General features: G+C 41.6%; 1 protein-coding gene across 1 annotated transcript in view; it reads left to right on the plus strand.

The window, feature by feature from the left end:
• The first annotated feature begins 1121 nt into the window (after positions 1-1121).
• ATP10A (ATPase phospholipid transporting 10A (putative)) overlaps positions 1122-22741 on the plus strand; it is a 68899-nt gene continuing 47279 nt past the window's right edge. The window contains exons 1-3 of the mRNA XM_032199953.1: positions 1122-1138; positions 1666-1870; positions 21782-21867. Coding sequence (XP_032055844.1) covers positions 1122-1138; positions 1666-1870; positions 21782-21867 — 308 coding nt within the window. The remainder of the gene's footprint in view (positions 1139-1665; positions 1871-21781; positions 21868-22741) is intronic.

Below are 22741 nucleotides of genomic sequence, written 5' to 3' on the forward strand. Positions count from 1 at the left end.
ACTCCTTGCTATTTGTAGCCTGATCATACGTCTGCACTGCAACTCTGTACGTGCATCTGAACATCACCCAGTCACACAGTTAAATTGAAAAGGATCAAGGCCGTGAGTGAAGTGATTTGGAGTTTCAGGGTGCAGAGCTGACAAGCTCTTCAGATCTGTGACGTGATGACTTGCACTGTGTTACAGCATGCTGGGTTTCAAAGCAATTCGTACTCCTTAGCAGGAAAAATTAAATGTTGCCTTCACCCTGAGTGTGAAGGGAGTGGGTGATATCTGCAGCTTACCTGCCCTTGTGAGACTATCATGTTTTACACTTTGCTCTTATTAATCATTTTCAGGCTTTATCAAAATAGAAAGCAGAGCCGTTGTTTACATTCCTCTCTGTAAAGTGGATGTTAGGAAAAGGCAGTGAAATTCTGGGAGATAAAGCTTAATATGACTCATACTTCATTGTGCTATCTTTCATGTTATCATTCAGGGTTTAGGCTAAAGAAGTGAATAAAAGCAAACTAAGTTTCTAATTCCTGTAACCCCGATGAAAGCGTGACAAGGATGGCAAGGATGACTAGGTTGGGCATGGCATCACTAACAGTAACTCCAAAGTGACATCATTAGCAGGAGTTCCATATTTCCTCCTGTTCACAAGTCAATTCACATTACTACTGCAAGTAATGTATTTTTAAATGATATATTTTAAAGAACGTAAAACAACAGCCCCCATCATAATCCCCTGGCTCCAGTGTCAGCGGGAGAGGGCCAGCACTGACAGCAGTGCCACTGCCTGCACCGTGCAAGGCGGTGTGCTCTGACAGCTTGGGAAAGTGTCAGAACAGCAGCTTCCTGTTTTCAGGAGGTATTGTACTATGTTAACATCAGGGCTGTTTTGAGATGCATTTCTTTCAAAAACGCAGCAGAAGAAAGCAATTTACACAAATGCCAAGAAAGCATGCGAGCCTGGCTGTTACAGAACTAAAAACCTGAGTTTTAACTCGAATTAACCAAGCAATCAGCTGTGTCCTTTTCCTCTTGCTCTCAAGAAAAAGTTAAAAAATGAAAAAAAGCAAACTAATACGACCTATAAAAGTAGACAGGTTTAGTGACTGTGTCTAAATGCACATCGCATGGATCAGTGTTTCAGGTGGGTAAGTTTTTGAAAGAACAAAGAAATTACAACCCAAATAAAAGTTTCAGAGAAGCTAAGCAGAAATTGGCTATGTAACAGATGGCACTATGGCTAATATGCACAAATATTTAAAAGGAAGAGTCCTTTAAAAGGACAGTGTCCTTTCCCTGTACAGCAGGTAGGACTGTGTTTTTTTCCATGATGTGTCCTTGTAATTCTAGATGTAGTGACAAATATTGGAATTTTCTTTCATTAACAGACTTTAGTCTCTTTGATCCAAATATCACATGGTACTTGGGGCTTTAAAGAGCATCTGGTTTTCTTAGAGGACTTGGGAATCCTGACCTGGGGCTGAATTGGTGACAAGACACCTCCTGGCAGCCTTCACAAACTTTTGCTGGCATAACTTGAGAGTACCTGAGGACCTTCCAAAGGCACCGTATTCCTGTTACAAATGAAACTGGATTGTATGTGAGGCATTCTAGTCTACACATATTTTTTTAATGTATGTTCTATAAATGTCTTTTTTTTTTTTTTTCCAGGAATGAGAAGAAATATATAAGCAGATACTGGAAAGAAGTGCAAGTTGGAGACTTTGTTCAGCTTCGCTGTAATGAAATTATACCTGCTGATATCTTGCTGCTCTCTTCAAGTGATCCTGATGGGCTGTGCCATATAGAAACTGCTAACCTGGATGGTGAAACTAACTTAAAACAAAGACAGGTGGTGAGGAGGTTCTTAGAGCTGGTAAGTCACCCTTCTTGGCTCTCACTTAAGATAAGAATTTGTTTCAGGTAAGTTAATTGTTCACCAATCTACTTCACACCAGCTAAATCTGCTTGTTGGAGGAGTGCTAATGAGTTGCTGTTATGGTTGTCATTAGAGGACCAGCACTTGCCAGCAGCTGACCTCATAATAGTATCAGAAGTTTTACCATATTTTTTTTCCCTGAATTTGAATAGGAATTATTTGGGGCAATTGTGTGCGGTTGGAAAATGTTGGGGGGTTTTGCTGGCTTCTATTGTGGCTTGATTTTCGAAAACATTTTAACCACCCAATGAGAAGATACTCAAATATAAACAAACTACTTTTCCTGCCTGCAGACCAGATCAGTTTCAGTTAAGAATTTTGCCTAAAACTCTGTGCTGCAGAATCTCTCTCCAGCTCTGAAAGCGTGTAAGATTTAAAGGGGCAGGATGCATGCCTTCTGGAGGTGTGTGTGCTGAAAATCTGTTTTATTGCTCTCTCACGGTACTTATCTCTGCCCAGCAGCACTGTTTTAAAACAAAACAAAATGCAGGAGTTCAGTTGCTGTCAGCAGAATTAGCGGAAATTACCTGAAGGAAATTACTTGATTTAACAATCTTACTGAAATAGTATTTATTTGTATGCTCTCCATTCCCACCTCCTGCAAAACTAACCCCAGTTTCCTGTATTTCGCTGTGAAAAATATAATTATCTTATAGAACTCAGCTACATCTTTTTCCATCGTAATTCTCATGCGAGAGATTTTGCAAACAATGGGAGCTTCTGCCCTTACCACTGTCATCAAAAGTTAACTACAGAAGCCTATGGCTGTACTGATGTGTATCAGCATTAATGAAATTGTAGCCCAATCAATAGGATAAAAATCAGTGTGCCTTCCAAATAACAGTTTATGATAGACAGAGCCTTTCTGTGAATAGCTTGGAAAAATGTGAGATAAAGACTTGTTTAACTGTAAGTGAATTCCACGTAGAATTTCAACATCACATGTAAGCTACCACCATGACGAGAAGCTTAATAAGCTACAGGCCAAATGTTTCAAAAACTCTGATTGTTCCAAAGAAGCTAATTAAATTGCTTCTTAAAAGTCCTATCCTGTTCCCACTGAGAGGAAATGTCTCCCAGTGGGTGGAGCTCCAGGGAGGTACTCAGATGATGTGTCCCAGTTCTCTGCTAACGGAGACGTCCTAAATGACCTCAGGCACATTATGTAGGACAAAAGCTATAGATGGCATGTAGGCTACTGAATACAGGGATGCTTTCATTATCATGCGTACAGTTGGAAGATAAGGGCATGGCCCAGCTCTCTCTCAAAAGAAAACCAAGGAAGGTACCAGCTGCCCCATTCATCTGCAGCAGATGGCTGGATTTTCATGATCCAAGACCTTCTGACACACAGCAGAAGGTGTTGGTAAATACAGTGAAAGAAAATGATGTATACAAGTACAGAGCATCACAAGAGGATGCCCGGAAGAATCCCTTTTACTTCATTAAGATCCACGGCCTCCCTGACAGCAGCCAGGGTTCAGCACCTGGAGTGTGATTCCTGGGGGGTACCTGTCAACCTTACAAACCCCTGCTCTGGAAGCTGTGACCCCTTAATGTGTGCCTGAGCCATGAGCTGTGAAGTCAATCTGTCACTACCTAGCAAACATAACGTGCATTAGTACATCTTCATTAATGGTCTGAATGAAGGAATCAAGTGCACCCTCAGTAAATCTGCAGATAACACAAAACTGGGGGCAGTGGCAAATTCACTGGAGTGTCATGCCACCATCCAAAGAGATCTCAGCAGCCTGGAGAAACGGGCTGACAGGAACCTCATGAAGGTCAGCAAAGGGAAGTGCAAAGTCTGACAGCCAGGAGGAACAATCCCAGCACCAGTACAGGCTGGAGGCCACCCAGCTGGAAGCCAGCTCTGCAGAGCAGGCCCCAGGGGTCCCTGGGGGTCCTGGTGCCCAAGCTAAACATGCACAGTGATGCTCCCTCACAGCAAAGGTGGCCTGCAGCCTCCTGGGCTTCACGAGGAAGAGTTAGCACCCACAGGTGGAAGGAGATGATCCTTCCCCTGTACTCTGCTGTGATGGGCCAGCTCTGGGTTCTGTACAACAGATGAAGACATCATGGATCAATTCCAGGTGATTAAGATAGAGTGGAGCATCTCTCATAAAGGGAAAGGCTTAGTAAAACTGGGACTGTTCAGCCTGGAGAAGAGGAGTCTCGGGGGGAACTCATCTGTAAATACCTGAAGCAAAGGTATGAAGTGAGCCAGACTCATTTCAGTTGTGCTGAGTGCCAGGACCAGAGGCCCTGGGAACAAACTGGCCCCCAGGAGGCTCCCTCTGAGCACCAGGCAGCACTTCTGTGTTGCGCAGGTGAGGAGCCCTGGCACAGGCTGCCCAGAGAGGCTGTGGGGTCTCCTCCTTGGGGATCTGCTCTGGGTGGCCCTGCTTGAGCAGAGGGTTGGACCAGATGGCAACCAGAGTTCCCTTCCAACCTCAGCTACTCTGTGATTTGGTGATTCTGTAGTACAGCTTTAGTAGGAAAACTGGGAAGGGACTATCCCTGCAATCTCATGTTTGTCATACTTGCTGAGGTTTAAGTTGCTGATCTAAACCAGGCAGCTGAAATCTGGATTTTGTACAGTTCGGTGAGACTTCTAACCTTTAGACTGTATGTGTGAGTGGCAGCGTGATTTCCTCCTCAAACAGGTTAAAGTTTATCAGAGATGGAATTGAGCCTCCTTGGGGAAGAAGGCTGGGAGTACCCACCAGCCACACAGCTAGGTTTATCTGCCAAGCAGCAGAGTCAAGGTATACGTGGCATGGCTTACTCAGCCATCCTTTATTCAATGGCACCTGAGCAGGCATTCTGAGGAAATCAGTTAACTTGTAGGTAGGTGTAGTCAGCTTTGTAGACACCTAACACTGTTTCCAGCCCATCCTCCTGTAGTTCCATGTATCATAAGATGATTATGGAACTTTTCCATCCCAGAAGTATGTTCCCAAATACATGGATAAGTTATTTCTTAAAATAAATTTTAGATCACAGAATGCCTACCTAGGGTAGCAGTAGTGTCCATAGTAATTTGTCAGGGGTTAAACTAGCATCAGTGACAGAAAGCTCATTCATTTCAGTGAAAGAAGGACTGGAAAAAGTATCCAAGTATCTCAAGTATTGAAAGAGAGCTTGTAAGAAAACCACACGTGACTAACACCCCTCTCCTAAAATAGCTGAGCAAGCAGGAAATATCCAAGCCCAGGTTCCTGTGTCAATTAACTTGCAGGCAAAGTGCGCACCTGCAAGTTCTGAGTCCTCAGTGGCTGCAGCATCACAGAGCCTCTCTGTAACAGTGCCGTGTAAGTCATCCAGAAGAATACTTGCCATCCTCATTAAAGTCGTGGCTAAAACCTGTCTGAGCACACTGTTAATTCATGCACCAGTGTTACATTCCTCGCCTGATACTAGTAGTGGTGGGCTCTTACTGGTTCTTGAAGGTGTTGCCCTACTGAGAGTCATGCAGTGAGATACAGGATGCTGCTTGGGAAATGTTGGATGAATATGAGGCCCACAGCCACGTGGCATGGAATAGCAACATGATAGCAATGATTTGGAGTGAAGCTCAGTTCCCATCTGGGTATGTCTGAGTCACCACAACTGGAGAGGGCTTATTGTTAGATCTCATAAAGGACTTTGGAAGACCAACTTTTTCTTGTACCAAATGCTGACCATCCTTTTACCAAACCTCAGCAAAGCTCCTTCCTAAATCTTTACTATGACCTGCATCCCAAGCTACTCACGTGTTGGATGAGAATGCTTCTTTATATTTTTTTATTAACATTTGACACAACAGAATAACTTGGTTATGCTTGTAGCTCTTTGGTTCTGTCTCATTCTACAGCCTTGTTGTTCAAGCAGGAAAACAAACAAATAGATTATGTAGTCCTGACCCTCTCTTTCCCACACTGCTAAAGTCGTCCCCCACCCTCCTTACAGAATGACATGCCTGGTCATGTGGCTTATCATGGGACAAGAAACAAAGATTTTTTGGAAGCTTCTTCCTAAAATATCAGCTGCCCATAGCAGTCTTTGAATAATGCCTCTGTACCAGTATCTCAAACCTTTAAAAGAAGCTGTGTTACAAAGCTTGGCATTGCTGCGTTTCTTATATGAACTAACTGATGGCTTCTGAGCACGTGCCTGTGAAGTAGGTCAGTAAAGGATAGCTATTTCTATACCCACAGCTCTACTGGGCATGGGAAAGGAGTGGGGGCAGAGGCAGGAATAGTTGTTTTAAGCCACTTTTATGGCTTCCTACTTCTGTCGCTGCCCTGTGCCCACCCATGCAATTTACAGTCCCACAGGTCTACTGCAGGCTGTTTTCCAGCCAGCTCCATTATCCGTATGGGCTCGCTGAAGTGTGGTGTGCTCTGAGCAGTCCTCCTGCAGCCACAGCAGGCTCTCCAGTCCCCCGTTTGAGAAGACAGAAAGCCCAGAGCTGTCACGTTGGGCAGCAATGTCCTCTAGAGCAGCCACTGTTCAGCCAGGATGGTCTGAAGTGTTGCTTTGTGTCCCATTTCAGCATCAACAGCATATAAGGTCTGTAGTCACAGTGTAACAGGTCTTACTGTTTCCCTCTTCCAAACCTTTATTCAAAAAAAGCACCATTCTGATCTCTTTTTGGCCTGACCCTTGATGCAGCAATAAGCACTTACAGAAGCAGTTGTGTATCCTTGCCTCCAGTGTTTTGCAGACATTATTACGCTCTAAACATATGCTCAGAAGATCCAAGATCAGCATTTGTGGGCTTGGATCAGACCTCTCCACTTGTGAATTCCAAGAAACTGTTTTCTTTTACAGTGCAAGTGACCAGAAATACCACTTATTTTAGTGCTGCTTTGATTCGTCTGAGTAATTTATAGTACACCGGGAACATATTGCTTGTTAGCTTTGTGTTTGTTAACGAATGTGATCTGTCTGACACAAAACTGTGCTTTCTGTACACGATTCTGCATCCTATCAATAGGCAAGCTGTGAAAAGCTGTCGATATATTCATTCCTCAGTGGCTTCTATGTCTGACAATTCCAGTTAGAGGGTGTACGTCGTTGGACACTCAAGACAGTCAGTCTTGCAAGTAACGAAATTATGCAGTGAGTAGGTTAGAAATGGGAGATTTTTCATTTTTTCATCCAAGATTTTATATACTTCGGTCTTGTTACCCAGATACTATAGTGACAGGGTGCGTTAGAAATGTTTAAAATAGTCAGAAATGGATTTCTGTACGCTCTGCCTTTCAAGTCAAAAGGATAGGAGACTGTCATCACACCCAAGCACAGATCACTTCTGTGTGTGCAGCGTGACACTGGAGAAAGTACTTCACTGAATCCCCCTGTGGCTGATCTAATGGTGTCAGCCACGGCCAGTAAGCATCTCTTGGAAAAAAACAAGTGTTTCTTGGTATTGCACCAGTTTCCATCTAATTTCTAACCCACCCTTGCTGCTGTCTAGTCACAGCAGCCATTTCTGGCGCACTGGATCTAATAGGAGACACATTATGAAAGAAGAATCAATGTGTTTTCTGTATGACTCTCCGGGTTGCTTTGCCACCACACCCTGCATAATTGCGTGTGGAATGTTTTACATGCATGTGAAACATTTTGTCAGCCGCTCTTCACGGAGTGGATAAGCAGATACAGCTTTGGCTGCAAAAGCTCAAAACTCCCTTTCAGGTCTCATAAACTTGATTTAGGATATTTTGATAGTATGAATCTAGACTCATGAAAAACATTTACATTTTCTCGCTGCCTTGTAGTACGAAACAAACAAAATACTCCACTGTTTTCACTCAGTATGCCTTTCAACAAAGTCCACAAAGACTCACTGTGGATCCTGGAGCAGCTTATGGTTTATTAACCACTGGCCATGTCCTGGATGTTTATGTGGAAAGCTTCAGGTCAGCTGAAAGCTAGGTTAAATCTAGCAGCTGCCATCCCATTTGAGAAGGCACATGTATCCCCCAAAGAGCTGCTGGGAGTAGGTGATAGATTTGTTTTCTCTCTTTTTCTCGTAAGAGTAGACCTTTGTTCAAAACAGACTTGTACTAGCATGATTAAACAGGTTTAGATAGGCCTTGCAAATGACTTTGTGGCTGCTTATTTATTTTGTCTAAAAAGCACATTTGATTATGGTGTCTGCCTGTTTGGAGGGTTAATTTGCATGCAGACTAGCACCAAAATAACTCATCAGGCTGATTTACTTGCAAGTCAGTATGTGAACCCTTCTGGAATATGTATAAACTCAGAGCCTATGCTTACTGCAAGCACATTTGCTCTTTTATCCTGGCCTGGAAGCTGGGCTGCATTTACAGCTCTAGCTTTCATCCAGCCCTACCTGCTGCTGCACAGTGGAGGAAGCATCCTGGATACAGCTGGACGTAGAGAAGCAGTCCCACAGCTCCCTGTTCCAAGCATTAGGTCATTTATATGCCTCTTTCTTTCCCTGTAAGCTGGAGGCAGAAACTGGTCCAGAAGAGAAGATGAGACTGCTTTCTAGAAGGGCTGCACTCTAAGCTTGGCAGTATAGGCATTTGTAGGCTGCACTATCAATGAGATACTTTGAGAAGGGCAACTCATGCTTCTTGCACAAAAACAGCTTGCAGGGCAGCCCGGTGTCTCAGTGTGGATGTTCCTTGTGCATTCAAGCTCTCTTTCTTTCAAACTTTACCCTAGAAAATAAAAGAAAAAAATGAAAGAGGGGAAGGGAAGGGAAGGGAAGGGAAGGGAAGGGAAGGGAAGGGAAGGGAAGGGAAGGGAAGGGAAGGGAAGGGAAGGGAAGGGAAGGGAAGGGAAGGGAAGGGAAGGGAAGGGAAGGGAAGGGAAGGGAAGGGAAGGGAAGGGAAGGGAAGGGAAGGGAAGGGAAGGGAAGGGAAGGGAAGGGAAGGGAAGGGAAGGGAAGGGAAGGGAAGGGAAGGGAAGGGAAGGGAAGGGAAGGGAAGGGAAGGGAAGGGAAGGGAGCAATTTCTGAGTTTTGATTTAGACTAAAAGAAGTTAAGATTTCTCACGTAGCCATCTGTGTTAGTTAAGCTAAGCCAGTCTGCAAGAACAGGTGAAGTTAACACAGCAGCCTTCCCAGACAAACTAGTTTTCAACTTGCTGATACAAGCTCATTGCCTCAAAGATTCTGATTGAATCTTCTAAATCAACACAAGAATGGGCATAGTTATATCCTCCTTGTCACAACTTGTCCCAGTAATAAACTCGCACTGTCATCACAGAATCATAGAATCACAGAATGGTTTGGGTTGGAAGGGACCTTAAAGATCATCTAATTTCAACACCCTGCCGTGAGCAGAGACACCTCCCACCAGACCAGGTTGCCCAAAGCCCCATCCAGCCTGGCCTTGAACACTTCCAGGGATGGGGCAGCCACAGCTTCTCTGGGCAATCTGTTCCAGCACCTTACCACCCTGTGAATAAAGAATTTCTTCCCAGTGTCTGATCTAAACCTACATTTTTTAAGTTTAAAGCCATTACCTCTTGTCCTATCACTATACTCTCTGTCAAAGAGTCCCTCCCCAGCTTTCTTATAGGCTCACTTTAGGTACTGGAAGGCCTCTAAAAGGTCTCCCTGGGGCCTTCTCTTCTCCAAGCTGAACTACCCCAGCTCCCTCAGCCTGTCTTCATAGGAGAGGTGCTCAAGCCCTTTGACCATCCTTGTGGCCCTCCTCTGGACTCACTCTTAACAGCTCCATGTCCATGTTTTGCTGGGGCTCCAGAGCTGAATGCAGTGCTCCAAGTGGGGTGTCACAAGAAAAAAGTAGAGAAGGGCAATCCCATCCTTCACCCTGCTAACCACGCTTCTTTTGATGCATCCCAGGATACGGTTGGCTTTCTAAGCTGCAAGCACAAATTGCTGGCTCATATTCAGCCTTTTCTCCACCAGAACTTGCAAGTCCTTCTCTGTAGTCTCCATCCAGTTGTCGTCCAGCCTGTATTTGTGCTTGGTATTGCCTTGGGCCAGGTGCAGGACCTTGCACTTGGCCTTGTTGAACCTCATGACATTCGCACAGGCCCACCTCTCAAGCCTGTCCAGGTCCCTCTGGATGGCAGCCCTTCCCTCCAGTTTGTTGACCACACCACACAGCTTGGTGTCATCAGCAAACGTGCTGAGGGTGCACTCAATCCTACTGTGCATTGTCACTGATAAAGACATTAAATAATACCAGTCCCAGTACAGACCCTTGAAGGACACAACTCATCGCCGGTCTCCACCAGGACATTGAGCCATTGACCACAACTCTGCAAATGTCACCATCCAGCCAATTCCTTATCCACTGAGTGGTCCCACTTAGGTAAGTGGGAACAGTACTCTGTTATAATCACTTAAATGAGGACTAATCAGCATACTCAGTCACATTTAGACTGCAAGTACTTTTAAAGGGTAGAATCAGGCCACAAGAACAGTGAATGTATTTCTAGCATCTTTTGGGGATTATCCCTTGTGCCTTGCTTTATTTGTGGTATTTTGGAAAGGTTTACAAGTTCAGGAAAAGTGACTTGAAAATTCCAGATATACACATGTTAAAACAGAAGATTAGTGCTCTGTCCCACACACATTGCCAAAATTAGATTTCCCTCGGGGAAAAAAAAAAGAGTTTTTGAAAAAATAACTAAGCAAACAAAATAAAATAATGTGGTTGTTTTTTTGTTGTTTTTTTTTTTTTTTTCCTATGCACTACCCATATATTAAATTAAAAGCTATTTGCTTACATTTTAGCTGAGGGTTCTAGTGAAACTAACCTTGTAAGAAGACCTGTGTTTGTCAGTGCAAAACACTTGCATGTCAAACCCCGTGAAGACCTTTTTTAGAGGTCACACTCTGAACGTTCAGTACATTTCTTTGATGGAGGTTGAATCACTCTGAAAAACACTACATCTATACTGTTGTATCTTTTTTTGGATAGCACCACGTTCAGAGATGACTTGTGTAGAAACCATGAACATCACTAGTTAAAGAGGAAGCGACTACCATCTCTCCAACAAAGAAAACAGGCATATAACAGCTGCTTGCAGAATGTCCTGTTGCAGAGCAGGATCCGAGTCAGTGCTTTGGCAAACTCTTGTGCTCTCCAAGAGTCCTAGAGGACTGCTGAGCACAGTTTTTCACTCTACTACTGGCCGTGACATTTAGTCAGCAGCCTCACACTGGGAGGTGAGGGCAAAGGATGCAAATAAAAAACTAAAGAATGATGGTTCACTTCCTGCTCAGCCAGTTTCGATCAAGGTTGCCATCTCTTTCTGGTTTCCATCGTGCAGGTGTCCAGGCCACAAGTTCGATTGTCAAGAAAGATTAATCAGAGGGACAAAGAATTTGAGTAAATGTGAGACAAAATTTTCGATATCTCGATCTAAGCATTGGGGGTGAAAGGTAGGGTAAAGATCCTGATTCGGAAAGGTGCTGAGTAGTTGATTTTTACCACTGATGTTAGCTGTTCATGCTTTTGTGTTCACATATGGGTTAAAGGGGCTGGAGTGGTGAATCTAAGTTTGAATGCCCTGGCTGCGAGGGACCTCCCATCCCCAGGGTAAGACTTCCTGCACCGGTGGAACAGTGGTGAAGCTGCATAAGGAACTGTGTTATGTCAGTGCTTGTGCTGCAACTGATCTCTAGAGAGGCGGAAGATTTAATTCTCTGTATGGCTAGTCCAGCATCTCCTCATTCTGCTGTTTCTCTGAAAAAAAAATATTAAAAAAGAAAGGAATATTTCAGGTCTGTAGAGAACAAAATGCTGCTTCCTTTGTAGAGAGAAGTAAGCATTTATATGTAAAGCAATTTAAGAAGAGGTTTTCCCATTAAAGTCATCTTTTTGTATTGGTTTGTCATGACCTTTGTGATCTCCTGGCATAATTCAGTTTTACTAATCAAAAATTCAAACTGTTTATTCCTTCACCATACATTGGCCTCTCAGCTGGGAATGGGACATACCTGGAAACTGTTCTCAGAAATTAGATTTTGTAATATAATGCTGAGAAGTTCTGATTTTAGGGCCAGGATCTTTGAACTGAAAGCACATCTTAATACGCTTGTCTCTCACTATCCCAGCTGCGGTATCAAAAGCAGGAGGGTTGATGGTATTATGCCATGAGTACCTGCAGCAAGGATGGTACGGTGTCACGTTCCTTTGGAAGCACTGAGGTGGGGAAAGGGTCTGCTTTTCTGCCACAAAAGGCAGAGGAACATAATGAGGAAGTCCTGCCCTTATCTCAGCATCTGGGAAGTAAGCCTAATCCCACTTCTCTTTTCTCCACCTGCTACCCTCCAAGTCTACCTTCAGTTTTAGTACTGATAAGGCCACAGAGAGCTGTAGAAATTTGCATTAAAATGTTATTTACATGGGAAGTGGCTGGCTGTATGTCTCAGAACTGTTATTTCAAGAAATTCATGACAATTTCCATTCATTGGTTATACTCAGGCTCATATTTTCAGGGTCTGTTATGATTCTGTGGTGGTCATTCACTTTTTATATGTGTATATGCCTGTGAGAAAGCTACAAATGTCTTATGGTTTCATGACTTAAGATGATACTGTTCTCTGTAAAGAACTATAGTGCTTATACTTCCATTTGGTTTTGAATTAAAAGCCTCAGGAGTGCATGGAGATTTATGGACAGCAGCCTAATTCAGTGTTGTTAATGACACAGTAACAGACTGGTTTATATCAAAGCAGGGAGCACTTACCCTTTTGGCGTCTAGGAGGAAGAGATTTTGGTGTTTACCCTACAGTGTGGTTAGAAAGCAAATATAAGTTTTCATGAGCTTTACCAGCCTTTACTTAACTTTAACAAACTTCTTTGCTTCTTATATTTTTGCCCTGACTTGATTAAGCAGCAGATTCAAAACTTTGTCTCAGGTGGCTAAGCATACTCATATAACAGTGTGACCTGTATGGCCAAGATCACAGGGATATGACTTACAGAGTGTTGAAGTGCAACAGGAAGGGATAAAAATGGCTTTGTCCTTCTATTAACTATGTAGAGGTGGGTCGTGTCAGCTATTAAGCAACAAAAAGGCATATGGAGTTAGTGGAGTTAATTTGTGCATGCCAGAGCATGAGGACTTGAACTGTAATACCCATCTGATAAATGTTTGTCCCCCTCAGATTGTTTCCCAGCTCTTCTGTCCTGTTTTGTAGCTGTCAAGGCCATCATGAGTTTCTTTTCATAAAGCCTGTGCAATCAGGTGGTATGTAAAAAAAAAATCACACCTTGAATTCTTTGAGTTTGACCTTCACTTCTGGAGTCTTTAGTGTATTGATTGAAAAGGAATTTGATCAATGGCATGGATAATAGATGAGAACAGATGGACCAGGCAGCAAAGCTCTTGCCCAAAGTGCTCTCAATGCCATGCTTGCTTTGGGAGCATTATGAGGGCAAGCAAGGGATGATGGCTGTGGTTACAAGACACAATTCCAAGCGCAGACTGTATGCCAGTGTCCAGCCTGGGGACATGCTACTTGGGTATATAACCTCACGCTAGAGACACTCAGAGAAAGGCTGACAAAACTGTAGCAGTGCTGATATGAATGCTGCTCTGTAATACTTGGAATTAAACGTCTGTTTTCATTAGGATTGCTTTTTTCCCTCCATGCTCTCATCTGACTGGTAAGGACTGGAATCTCTCTGGTACATGGGAGGTTGCTGTATGCTACAGATTTCCCCTCAAATCTTTTTTAAACGTAATGTGTATAGCTCCTTTTGTCATGGTTTTCTGTCTTAAGGGTGAGACAGACACATCAGGCCTTGGTGCATGGGACAGGATTCAGACACTGCAGCCTTTCCTGTTGGGTTTTTCTGCTCATAAGGAAAAGCTTTCATTACCAGCCACGCTCAGTCTCCTATGACTATGACTCCTATGGACTCTGGTGATCTTTTTTTATTTGTGAAGTGATGTAAGAGAGATGCTTGGCACTTCCCTCTTCTTGTTTAAGGGTCTTAGTCCTTCCTACTCCCGTTTCTGCTGGCAGAACTTCATCCCACAAGAAGCTGGACTGGCCAACTGCCCAGCGTGAGAGCACGAGTAGGCCAAGGTATAATTGGAAGCTGACCTGAGCTGTGTGGTGTTCCTAAAGGAAAATGACCGTTCAATGCTTCTGCCACTAATCAAGTGAAATTTCTTCCAGCACTTATGAAACGCAGCAGAAAGATTGCTGGAAATATCTCCAGAAAGGGGAAAGTCCCGGTGAGTGGGGAGTGTGCCACAGTCTGTGGAAACGGAGAGAAGAAGCCTCCGGAGGAGCAATGCAGGTTGTGTGCAGAGTTTTGTAAGCCCTTAAGAGGCTTGGTCTGTGGTTGAGTTTAAGGGCTGAGCTAATGCTGAGGTTGGTTCATCCAAACTACGAACCCATTCATTTACTTCAGTGGCTGGTTTTTGAGACAGCCAGATACCGCTTTCTTAACTGTCCAGGTCTGGATCCATCCTTCAACCATGACATACTCTGTTTCCTTACTTCTCCCCAGCACTGCTGTGTTCACTGAACTGATTCATTCACATCACTGTAATTTTCAGTGCACTGCTTGCCGTCATCCTCAGAGATACTGGAACTTGCATGTTTGTATTTTCAGCATTAACATTTCTTTTGGTACTGTTGTCTCATGACTGCCTAAAAGCAGCTTCTTCAGCTGTCTGTCGTAGAATTACTGAGGTCCTCATAGGCTTTACCGACAACACATTTCTCTTCCCACAGGTTGACTGTTGTGCTGTTCCCTCATACTGTTTTCTACAAAAGGGAAAACTTTTACTTAGTTCAGTGGGAGGAAGATCAGCCCCCTAACGTGTAGTTGGCTTGCTCAGCTGTTCCGATGTTTCTAAATACTGGACATCTCTGTTCCATTTAAACAAACAGTACTGAAAAAAATCCAATTATAGTAGTAGTTGTCAGTGTGGAAAACAAAGCTATTAAATTCTGATGTACAGCTGGATCTGTTTAGTTCCTAAATAGCATAGATCAGACTGTTTCTTCCTTTTCTTGTGAATTAGTGGCACAAATAAATTCTGCCAGAGACTAATGCAGTTTAGACATGAAAACGTTTCACTGTTTCAGTGTATAAACAGTCTGCATGCTTTGGATACATAAAATCAATATGTAATTCCGGTTGCACATTAATAAAAGGTCAGATTAATTTTATGGGGTAAATGCGGGGTACTGCTATATAAAGCAATAATAGGATGGACCAATGCATTAGGGGGATACGTTCTTATTGCACTTCAGAGCTTTTAAACTGGAAATCTGTTTTTTGGCTGAGGCAGATTTCTGTCTATTAAATATTTCCTCTGAGTTGCGCCCATGACTCCATTTCTCCCCTTTTGTTTCCTCCAGACATACGCGCCAAAACAAATCCCAGAGCCCTTATCCAGCAATTGTACTGCAAGGAGAAGTCTGGATAAGATCCCCACCATAGCCAATAAACAGAATATGATAAATCGGGTAAATGTCGCTGTCATCCAAGGGCATCCTGGTGTGCTCATGCTGTCCTACTGGAAGGAAGAACTGCGCATCAAACTCCGGTTTCTGCAGCAGCAAAGTAGGGCAGAGGAATAAAGGAAAACATTTAATAACTATGCATTATTAATACCACTAGCAGGCCATTAAATCACCCATACAACACACATTTAATGAAGGGGAATATGTTGTTTGAACACTGTGTAATTGTCGAACTAACTCATTTGGCAGAGCAGTGTGTTTTGCGTCCTGAACTGACAGTTTCGTGAGGTGCCAGCAGAGCAAGGTTGGCATTTCACTGTAGAGATTGAGAATGATCTCAGAGCCCTGAAGTCATGTTGGAGAGAGCTAAATTCGGTTGCCTTTTTTGTGACAGATCCCTATAGTTACTTGATTTGCCTACCTATTGGTTTCCCACTCTGTAGAAGAGGTCTTGTAACATCATCTTCCCCTCAACATTTTGCCTTGGTAGAATAAAAGCTTTCCATAGGGTGGTATATCAGCAGTCACCAGATATGTAAGGGACAGTGGTTTGTTTTAAGGAAAATTTTAAAGAAAACACCTTTCCTTTAGCTCTTTCCATTATGTTTTCCACTCCTTTGTACCTTTGTGTTTCCCCAAGAGACACAGCCCTATTATTGTGGACCTATGTTATTGTTTTAAATGGAACTCCTTATCAGGTTTAATAGGTTTCAGCAGAGCATTGTTAAAGCCTACACAAAACCCTTTACATCTGCAATTTAAATGAACTTTAATTTGAAATTCAGCTTTGAAGGAACCATTATTTAGCAGATTTTTGCAATCTGACTAAGTTTGCTTGCATATGGAAAACAGGCCTTCCCATTGCTATATTTAGAGTAGGAATGAATTTCCCATATTTTTAAGAAATTGGAAGGACTAAGATGTATAGGTAGGGTACTCAACATTTTCCTAGCAAGAAGACTTGTGAAGAAATGAAATACATTCTGTGGAATCCCTGAGTACATAAAATACCTAATATAAGTATCACTGAGTGTCCTTTTGACAAGTTTCAACCTTTCAGAAATACTTATGAGTTCCTAAAATGTCAGCACTTTTTTAGAGGAAGGCAGTGAACTAAGGCTACTTTGGCAAAGTCAAAATGTGAAGTCAGGTATTTGAGGAAAGTCAGTTTCTTCTTATTGAATTAAATTCCCTTTTTTTCTCTTTCTTTTTTTTTTTTTTCTCTATTTTTTTCCACAATTTTTTTTTTTTTTTTTTCCATTTTGATATGCCATAATACAGCAGAAGAGCTAAGCAAGAAGTGGTCTTCACTCAAGTGATGTATCTTGTCCATCATTTCATTCTGCAGAAACCTTCAGGTTTTCTGTTTTTAAAATGATATTGCCAAGAAAGAATTCTTACTTCTGCTGCGAAGTGGATAATATTTAGTCACCAAAAGCTTCTGAATACAGGATATATGCAACCACAATATGGGGATATGCACGAATGTTTCTGTGCATTTGTGGCTGACAAAATAATGTATTTCTTCTTGATTTCTGTATTTCTGAAACTCTGAAACCATATGGGAATAAAAGATTGAAGTTATTGTAATTTACCTGCATAAAAAGAATTGTGTTGTATCATGATAGTCACAGCAACAGTTTACTGGGTCCAAGACCATGGATGAGGCATGCCACCAGTTTCATCTCCTCATTCTCTGTGTCCAGACCTGTATTCATTTAGTTTTTCAGACAGCATTTAACAGCCATCCATCTGTTCCCTACGTTCTCTAGAGTAAAGGCATACAGACACATTTTTCTGTTTTCTTTTTCAAGTAACTTGCATACTCTTGGTACGCAGGTAGTATTAAAGCTTGGACCCCTGCTGGAGAGTGACAATGTTGTCATACCATGACGGTGATGTGAAATTTGAACCCAGCAGGAGGAACAGCATCAGTCTTTTCAGAAAACAAAACCAGCAGAAAACTAAATTGGAGCCCATACAAATGATGCTTACATCTGTGTTTGCTGTATCAAAGAAGCAGGAGGAGTACCTAACATTTGGAAAAGAATGAAGTTACTCATTTTTTCAGTCTGCAAATGCTCAGATAGTGTGAATAGGATGGGTAGAGAGTTAGTTATACACTGGTCCCATTTCTTGAAAAGAAAGGGAAGCAAGGGTTCAGGTCCCTTTTTAGCTTCATGGAAGACAAATCTGCATTTCTTGGCTCCTAAATACCATCCGTCTCTCATACTGTAGCTCTTTCACAGTTTCTAAGAGAATTTAAGGTTGATTGGACAGGAGGGAATATGATTGCGTGCAACCCTTGAGCATTAATGCAGGAGTAAAAACTTTTGAGTTCTGGTTGTTGTTTCTTTTTTCTTTAGAGTATTTGCATGTGCTTGACTTTGCTCAGGCTTTGATGTACATGGTGCTCATACAGGCTTTTTTCAAGGTTGGCACTCACGGAGATTAGTATAAACATTTCTGGCCCTTCTTTCAGACTTCTTGGTTCTCCAGTGACCTTCATGTATCCTTTCAAGCACAATTTTCTATGATGTCTTAACAACAACCAGATTGTGCACTGAATTAAAGCCTACTTAGTAGTAAGAACTGTGCCTTAAGGGTAAGCAAGCTATTTTGCCTTACTCATGGTTTACAGGGACTCATCCTTAGAATTAGTGATGGCAATTAGAATTTATATTCTAGCAAAAGGAGAACAAGTTGTTTAAGAGAATAGTCTGACTGACATGAACATAATTTAGCCCTGGCCTTAGTTTTGTGAAATACTCTGGGAAACTTAATTGCAGTCAGCCTGTATCTCCCAGGTTTGTATGAATCAGAAAATCAGTTGTTCAAACCCACAGTGCACAACACACAAACTTGGAAGACATGCAGAGGAACCATAGGACAGATGTACATACTATGCAATATGTTTGCTACAAAAGGAAAAAAACCACCTTCAGCTGCTTTTTGTGAGTGACCCAGTCTTGCTGACGACTACTGGGAGACCCTGAGAACACCAAATACATCATTTTTTTCAGGAAACTAGGCGCTGAAAAAACTCAATTGAGATTGCAGTCTGGCTGAGCACGGAGCTTTGCATCCTCTCAAGGCTGGTGCAGCTTTAATACCCAGTTGCAGTTTGCAGTTCTCTAAGTGGGAAGTAAAACACTTGAAAACCTGTTACATGAGATAACTGCTGCACAAAGATCTGCAGAAGGGCTATTTTCAACCATATATTGACCTTATATTCTTTATCTTAACAGTGACACAGTAATTCACTGTAAGAGAAAAAATAACGGTAATGGGGGAGAAGTTAATATTTTTTTTTTCACCTAGAAAACAGCACAAATCATGATTCATGCACTTCAAAAGCAATACTTTTGCATTAACTTACTTCTAGCTGTAGCTTCCCTAGCTGTTAATACAGTAGAACATCATCACAGTTCATGTTTTATTTGTTGCTGAAGTGTGGGTATCAGCATAAAAAGGAACAGAACTTTGATCATGGTGAAATCTTATGTTAACATTGTGCTTCCTTATAGCCAGTGAAAGCAGTTGCACACAGGCAGCGTTTAACATATTTGTTCATTCATTTACCAGAAACATTTTCATTTCAAAACACTGTCATTAGCTATAAGATACAATGTATCTACACTTCCATTTCATAGGAAAGAGATGGAGATGCAGCTATTTGATTTATTAATAAGCCAAAGAAGCTTTTGCAATAAATCAGAATTTAGCAGCTTTGTTCCCTTATGTAAAATACTATTCTAATTAGATTTTCTCCCCTCCCAGATATTATCTGGTTAAAGACCATAATCACATATTTCAAGATAATTGTAAGAGTATTCAAGTACACAGACGGTTAGATTTAATGATACAAGACTTTTAGTTCCAAAACTGAATCAGAAATGCAAAGAATCCAACAAACAGGAGAAAGAGCATGTTCAGTCGTAGTGGTGAGGAAGTCAGGTAGGTTTGGTAATCTCTGATCTTGATACATTTTTGTGTTTGGTTTGGTTTAGTTTGGCTTGTTTTTGTTTTTGTTTTTTAGAGTTGTTGGCTTTGCTGGCAGGAATTCACAGCAGCAAGGAAGTTTGGTTGCTGTACCAATTAATGCATCCATATGGCACTGAAACCATGCTCTCTTTGCTGAGTTCTGCAACCAAAGAAAACCATTTAGTTATGCTGGTTTTGTTAGGTGTCTCCAGGATTCTCTCAGAGGCGTTCATCAAAGACACTAAGATTTCTTTCTTTTCTTTTACGAGGACCACTAAATGAAAATTTGCACTGAACTGAATAACACTCTTCACAATGTGTATATTGTAACCAAAAGACAAAAACGTTTCTCTTTCCAGCCAATATTTTCCCTCCAATTTGCAAATGCAATTTAATCTACTGTGGTGACTCTTCTTTACCACAATACTTAGGCAGCCAGAGAGTTTATTATTGAAACACCTCGAGCACTATTTATAGGTTATTTTTCCCGTACCTTTTTTTTTTTTTTTTTCTGCAAAGGAGTATACCAAGACATAAAAGAAAAGAAGGTGGTGTTCTGGGGCAGCAGAGCAGGCATTACAAAGACAGCACAGGCATTCCCAGCACAACGTGCTTCTGCATGAACTTCACCCTCTGCAAGAAGCTGACCTGAAGCCTGCTGCTGGCTGCTGCTGGCTGGTGGCATGGTGTTGATAAGGAAGAGGAATAAGGGTCAAGGGGGGTGAATGTGCAGCTTTACAGCATCTGCCCCGTTCTGCAGCCTAATCAAGGCTTAGCTGCCTCCACAGGACTGGGTACTTCTGAGCATTCCCAGCATCAAGCTTCAGTTACCTAGAGAAAATTAAGGCTAACCAGGAGAAATATCTAATGAGCTTAAATACTGACAGTATTTGGTGTGAAGATCATCTGGACTTCTTGCAAAGGCTCAGGTGTTTGACTGCTGACTTTGATGTAATTTAGGGAGTCTGATTCTCAGCATAGGAGTCTTATTCTTTGCTCAAAGCTGGCCTTTGGTTTTGCTGCTTATTTTTTTCCTGTTTACAATCTGAATTCTGCATATAAAAGTGATTCTTCCCTGCAGTGGGCTGTAACTGTCTCAAAGTGACAGCCCATCTTCACAATTCTTACATCTCTTCTTTCTCAAATGTACAGTAAAGGTTTCCAAAAGTGTCAGGTGTAGGAGGTTTGAATTGTCTCCTATGTACTATAAGACTGTCTTTCTTCCAAGCGTAATTGGCAGAAATTCCACACCACCTCCCTTTAAGGAGGACCATTGATGGTAATCCTGACATATCTTCTAGTCACTTTTACCTCTTATTTTAAATGTAGTTTCTTGCACATCTTCTGAGTGGATCCAATTTAAAAATGTATATTAATAATAATAAATTGAGACTCCTGTGTGTTTCAGAGAAGCTGGCAATAAGACTGTCCTTTGGTTACTGATTTTCAGGCAGCTATTCCCATGAAGTAGTCTAAAAGGTGGTGGTTGGGGTCTACAGATGCTCAGCAAAAAAAAAAAAAATAAAATTATAAAACATAACATTTTCAATATGATCACTGTTGAAAGTTCAATAATATGATGATTCATAACTGGTTCTTTCATTCAAAGAGTGTGCAAAGCAGTTTCTAATGGTTGTCCTTACTGATGGAGACAAACAGCTGTCTCAGCAGCACCAGAACTGGGCATCTGTCATTTCACTGCGTAGTTTGTTTAGTCTGGAAAAGAAGGAAGAATCTTGATTTTTATTTAACAAAATCAAGTAATTATGCTGTGATAAGATGTTTTTCCTCAGGCACAACAAGGTGGTGCCTGCAGGTAAACATATCTGCAGTCAGCAAAATTACTGGCTTCAGACTAATGTGGTAGAGAACCAAGAAGAGTTTTTAAGTGTTAATTAGGAAAAAGTTATTCTGCTATATGTTTCTAATTTACTGTAATAGTTTAATTTATCTTTGTTCTTATAAAGCATTTGAGAAATCTAGCTAATATTTCAAAACCTCACGTTAGCTTTTTCAGAATGGACAATGTATGGACTTACATTGTCCTAGATTTTCGGTAGCTTCATTGAACGTGGTGTATAGTGATACTTTTGAGTATTCTCAGCCTTCCCAGGTAAATTTGCTTTTTCCAGTCCAGATCAAATTCATTTGACTTCTGGGTTTGGCTTCTTGTATCTAACGGCTTTAAAAACTCATATTCTTTCACTTGCAGAACAAAAAAGTCATCTTTGTAAGGGAGATTTTACAAGGTACCTACAGAAATCTGGCGCCTGGGTCTCTTTGATTTTCAGTGCCAGTGGTCAGTGTCATTCAACTGATTGCCTTTGAAAAAATGGACTTTAGTATATTATGAAAGCTATTTAAGAAAGTGATTCTGACTGTAATTTGCAAATCTTTGCACTAAGTACTTAGTATTTTTATTTTTCCAGGACTCAGAATTTGACCCGTTGAAGTTCACCAGTGTCATTGAATGCGAGAATCCAAACAACGACTTAAGTAGGTTTCGAGGTTACATGTGAGTATTTCATATAATATCCTTCAGTATACACTCCCTTCCTCTGACATGGAATTAAGCACATGCTGTTTCTGTTTGGGCTGTGTTATATAAGCTGTGCCATCATCATGCTAAATATCTAGGGATGCATATGCAGCTCTTGTAGAGGATCCTGTCCTATAATGGAGGTGAGAGCCTTACATTTCCATTCCTTAGGATGAATGTGTTTTCTAGCTTTGATCAGTTTAAACTCCAGTACTGAATGCACAAAGCAGTGCAGTTATGGACACTCTTCGTCCTTTCCCTCACTCCGAGGATCAGAAAAGCCCATCTGGAAATGGGAGGAAATAGAAAACCAGTCCAAGAGAGCCAACAAACAAGCACAATCTGTTATACTCTGTTTTTATGAAGATGTGTCTGTTTGATGTTTCTTTTAATGTAAGTGTCATTGAAGAAAATCAGAAGGCAAAACTGATATTTCTCCAGCTATGGCAGTATTCCTTTACTCTCATTCAGACAAAATAAAACAATTATCTCATACAATGGGCGTGCTTGTTCATTACCATGCAGAATCACGTACGACCGCTTGACTTAATTCTAAACAAACAGAACTGCATTAAGTGGGTGCTCATCTCTGGCCAATTAGGCCTACTCAGAAACAAATGTGAAATGTTTAAGTATGTACAGAACACTTTGCTTCTAATGTAGCCAGGATTGTAGTGTGTGGGCATGCCGACAGTAGTGGTGACTTAGGAGGTGCACTCTTGCGTGACTTATTTTTCTGCAGTCTGTAACCTCATGCAGCATGAGAGACCAGGATACTTAATTTCTTTGTCTAAATTTTAATGAAAAGAGCTAAACAGATGCTAATTCTGTTTAGAATACCATAATTTAT

This window comes from Aythya fuligula, chromosome 1 (assembly GCF_009819795.1).
Source record: "Aythya fuligula isolate bAytFul2 chromosome 1, bAytFul2.pri, whole genome shotgun sequence".
Classification (NCBI taxonomy): domain Eukaryota; kingdom Metazoa; phylum Chordata; class Aves; order Anseriformes; family Anatidae; genus Aythya; species Aythya fuligula.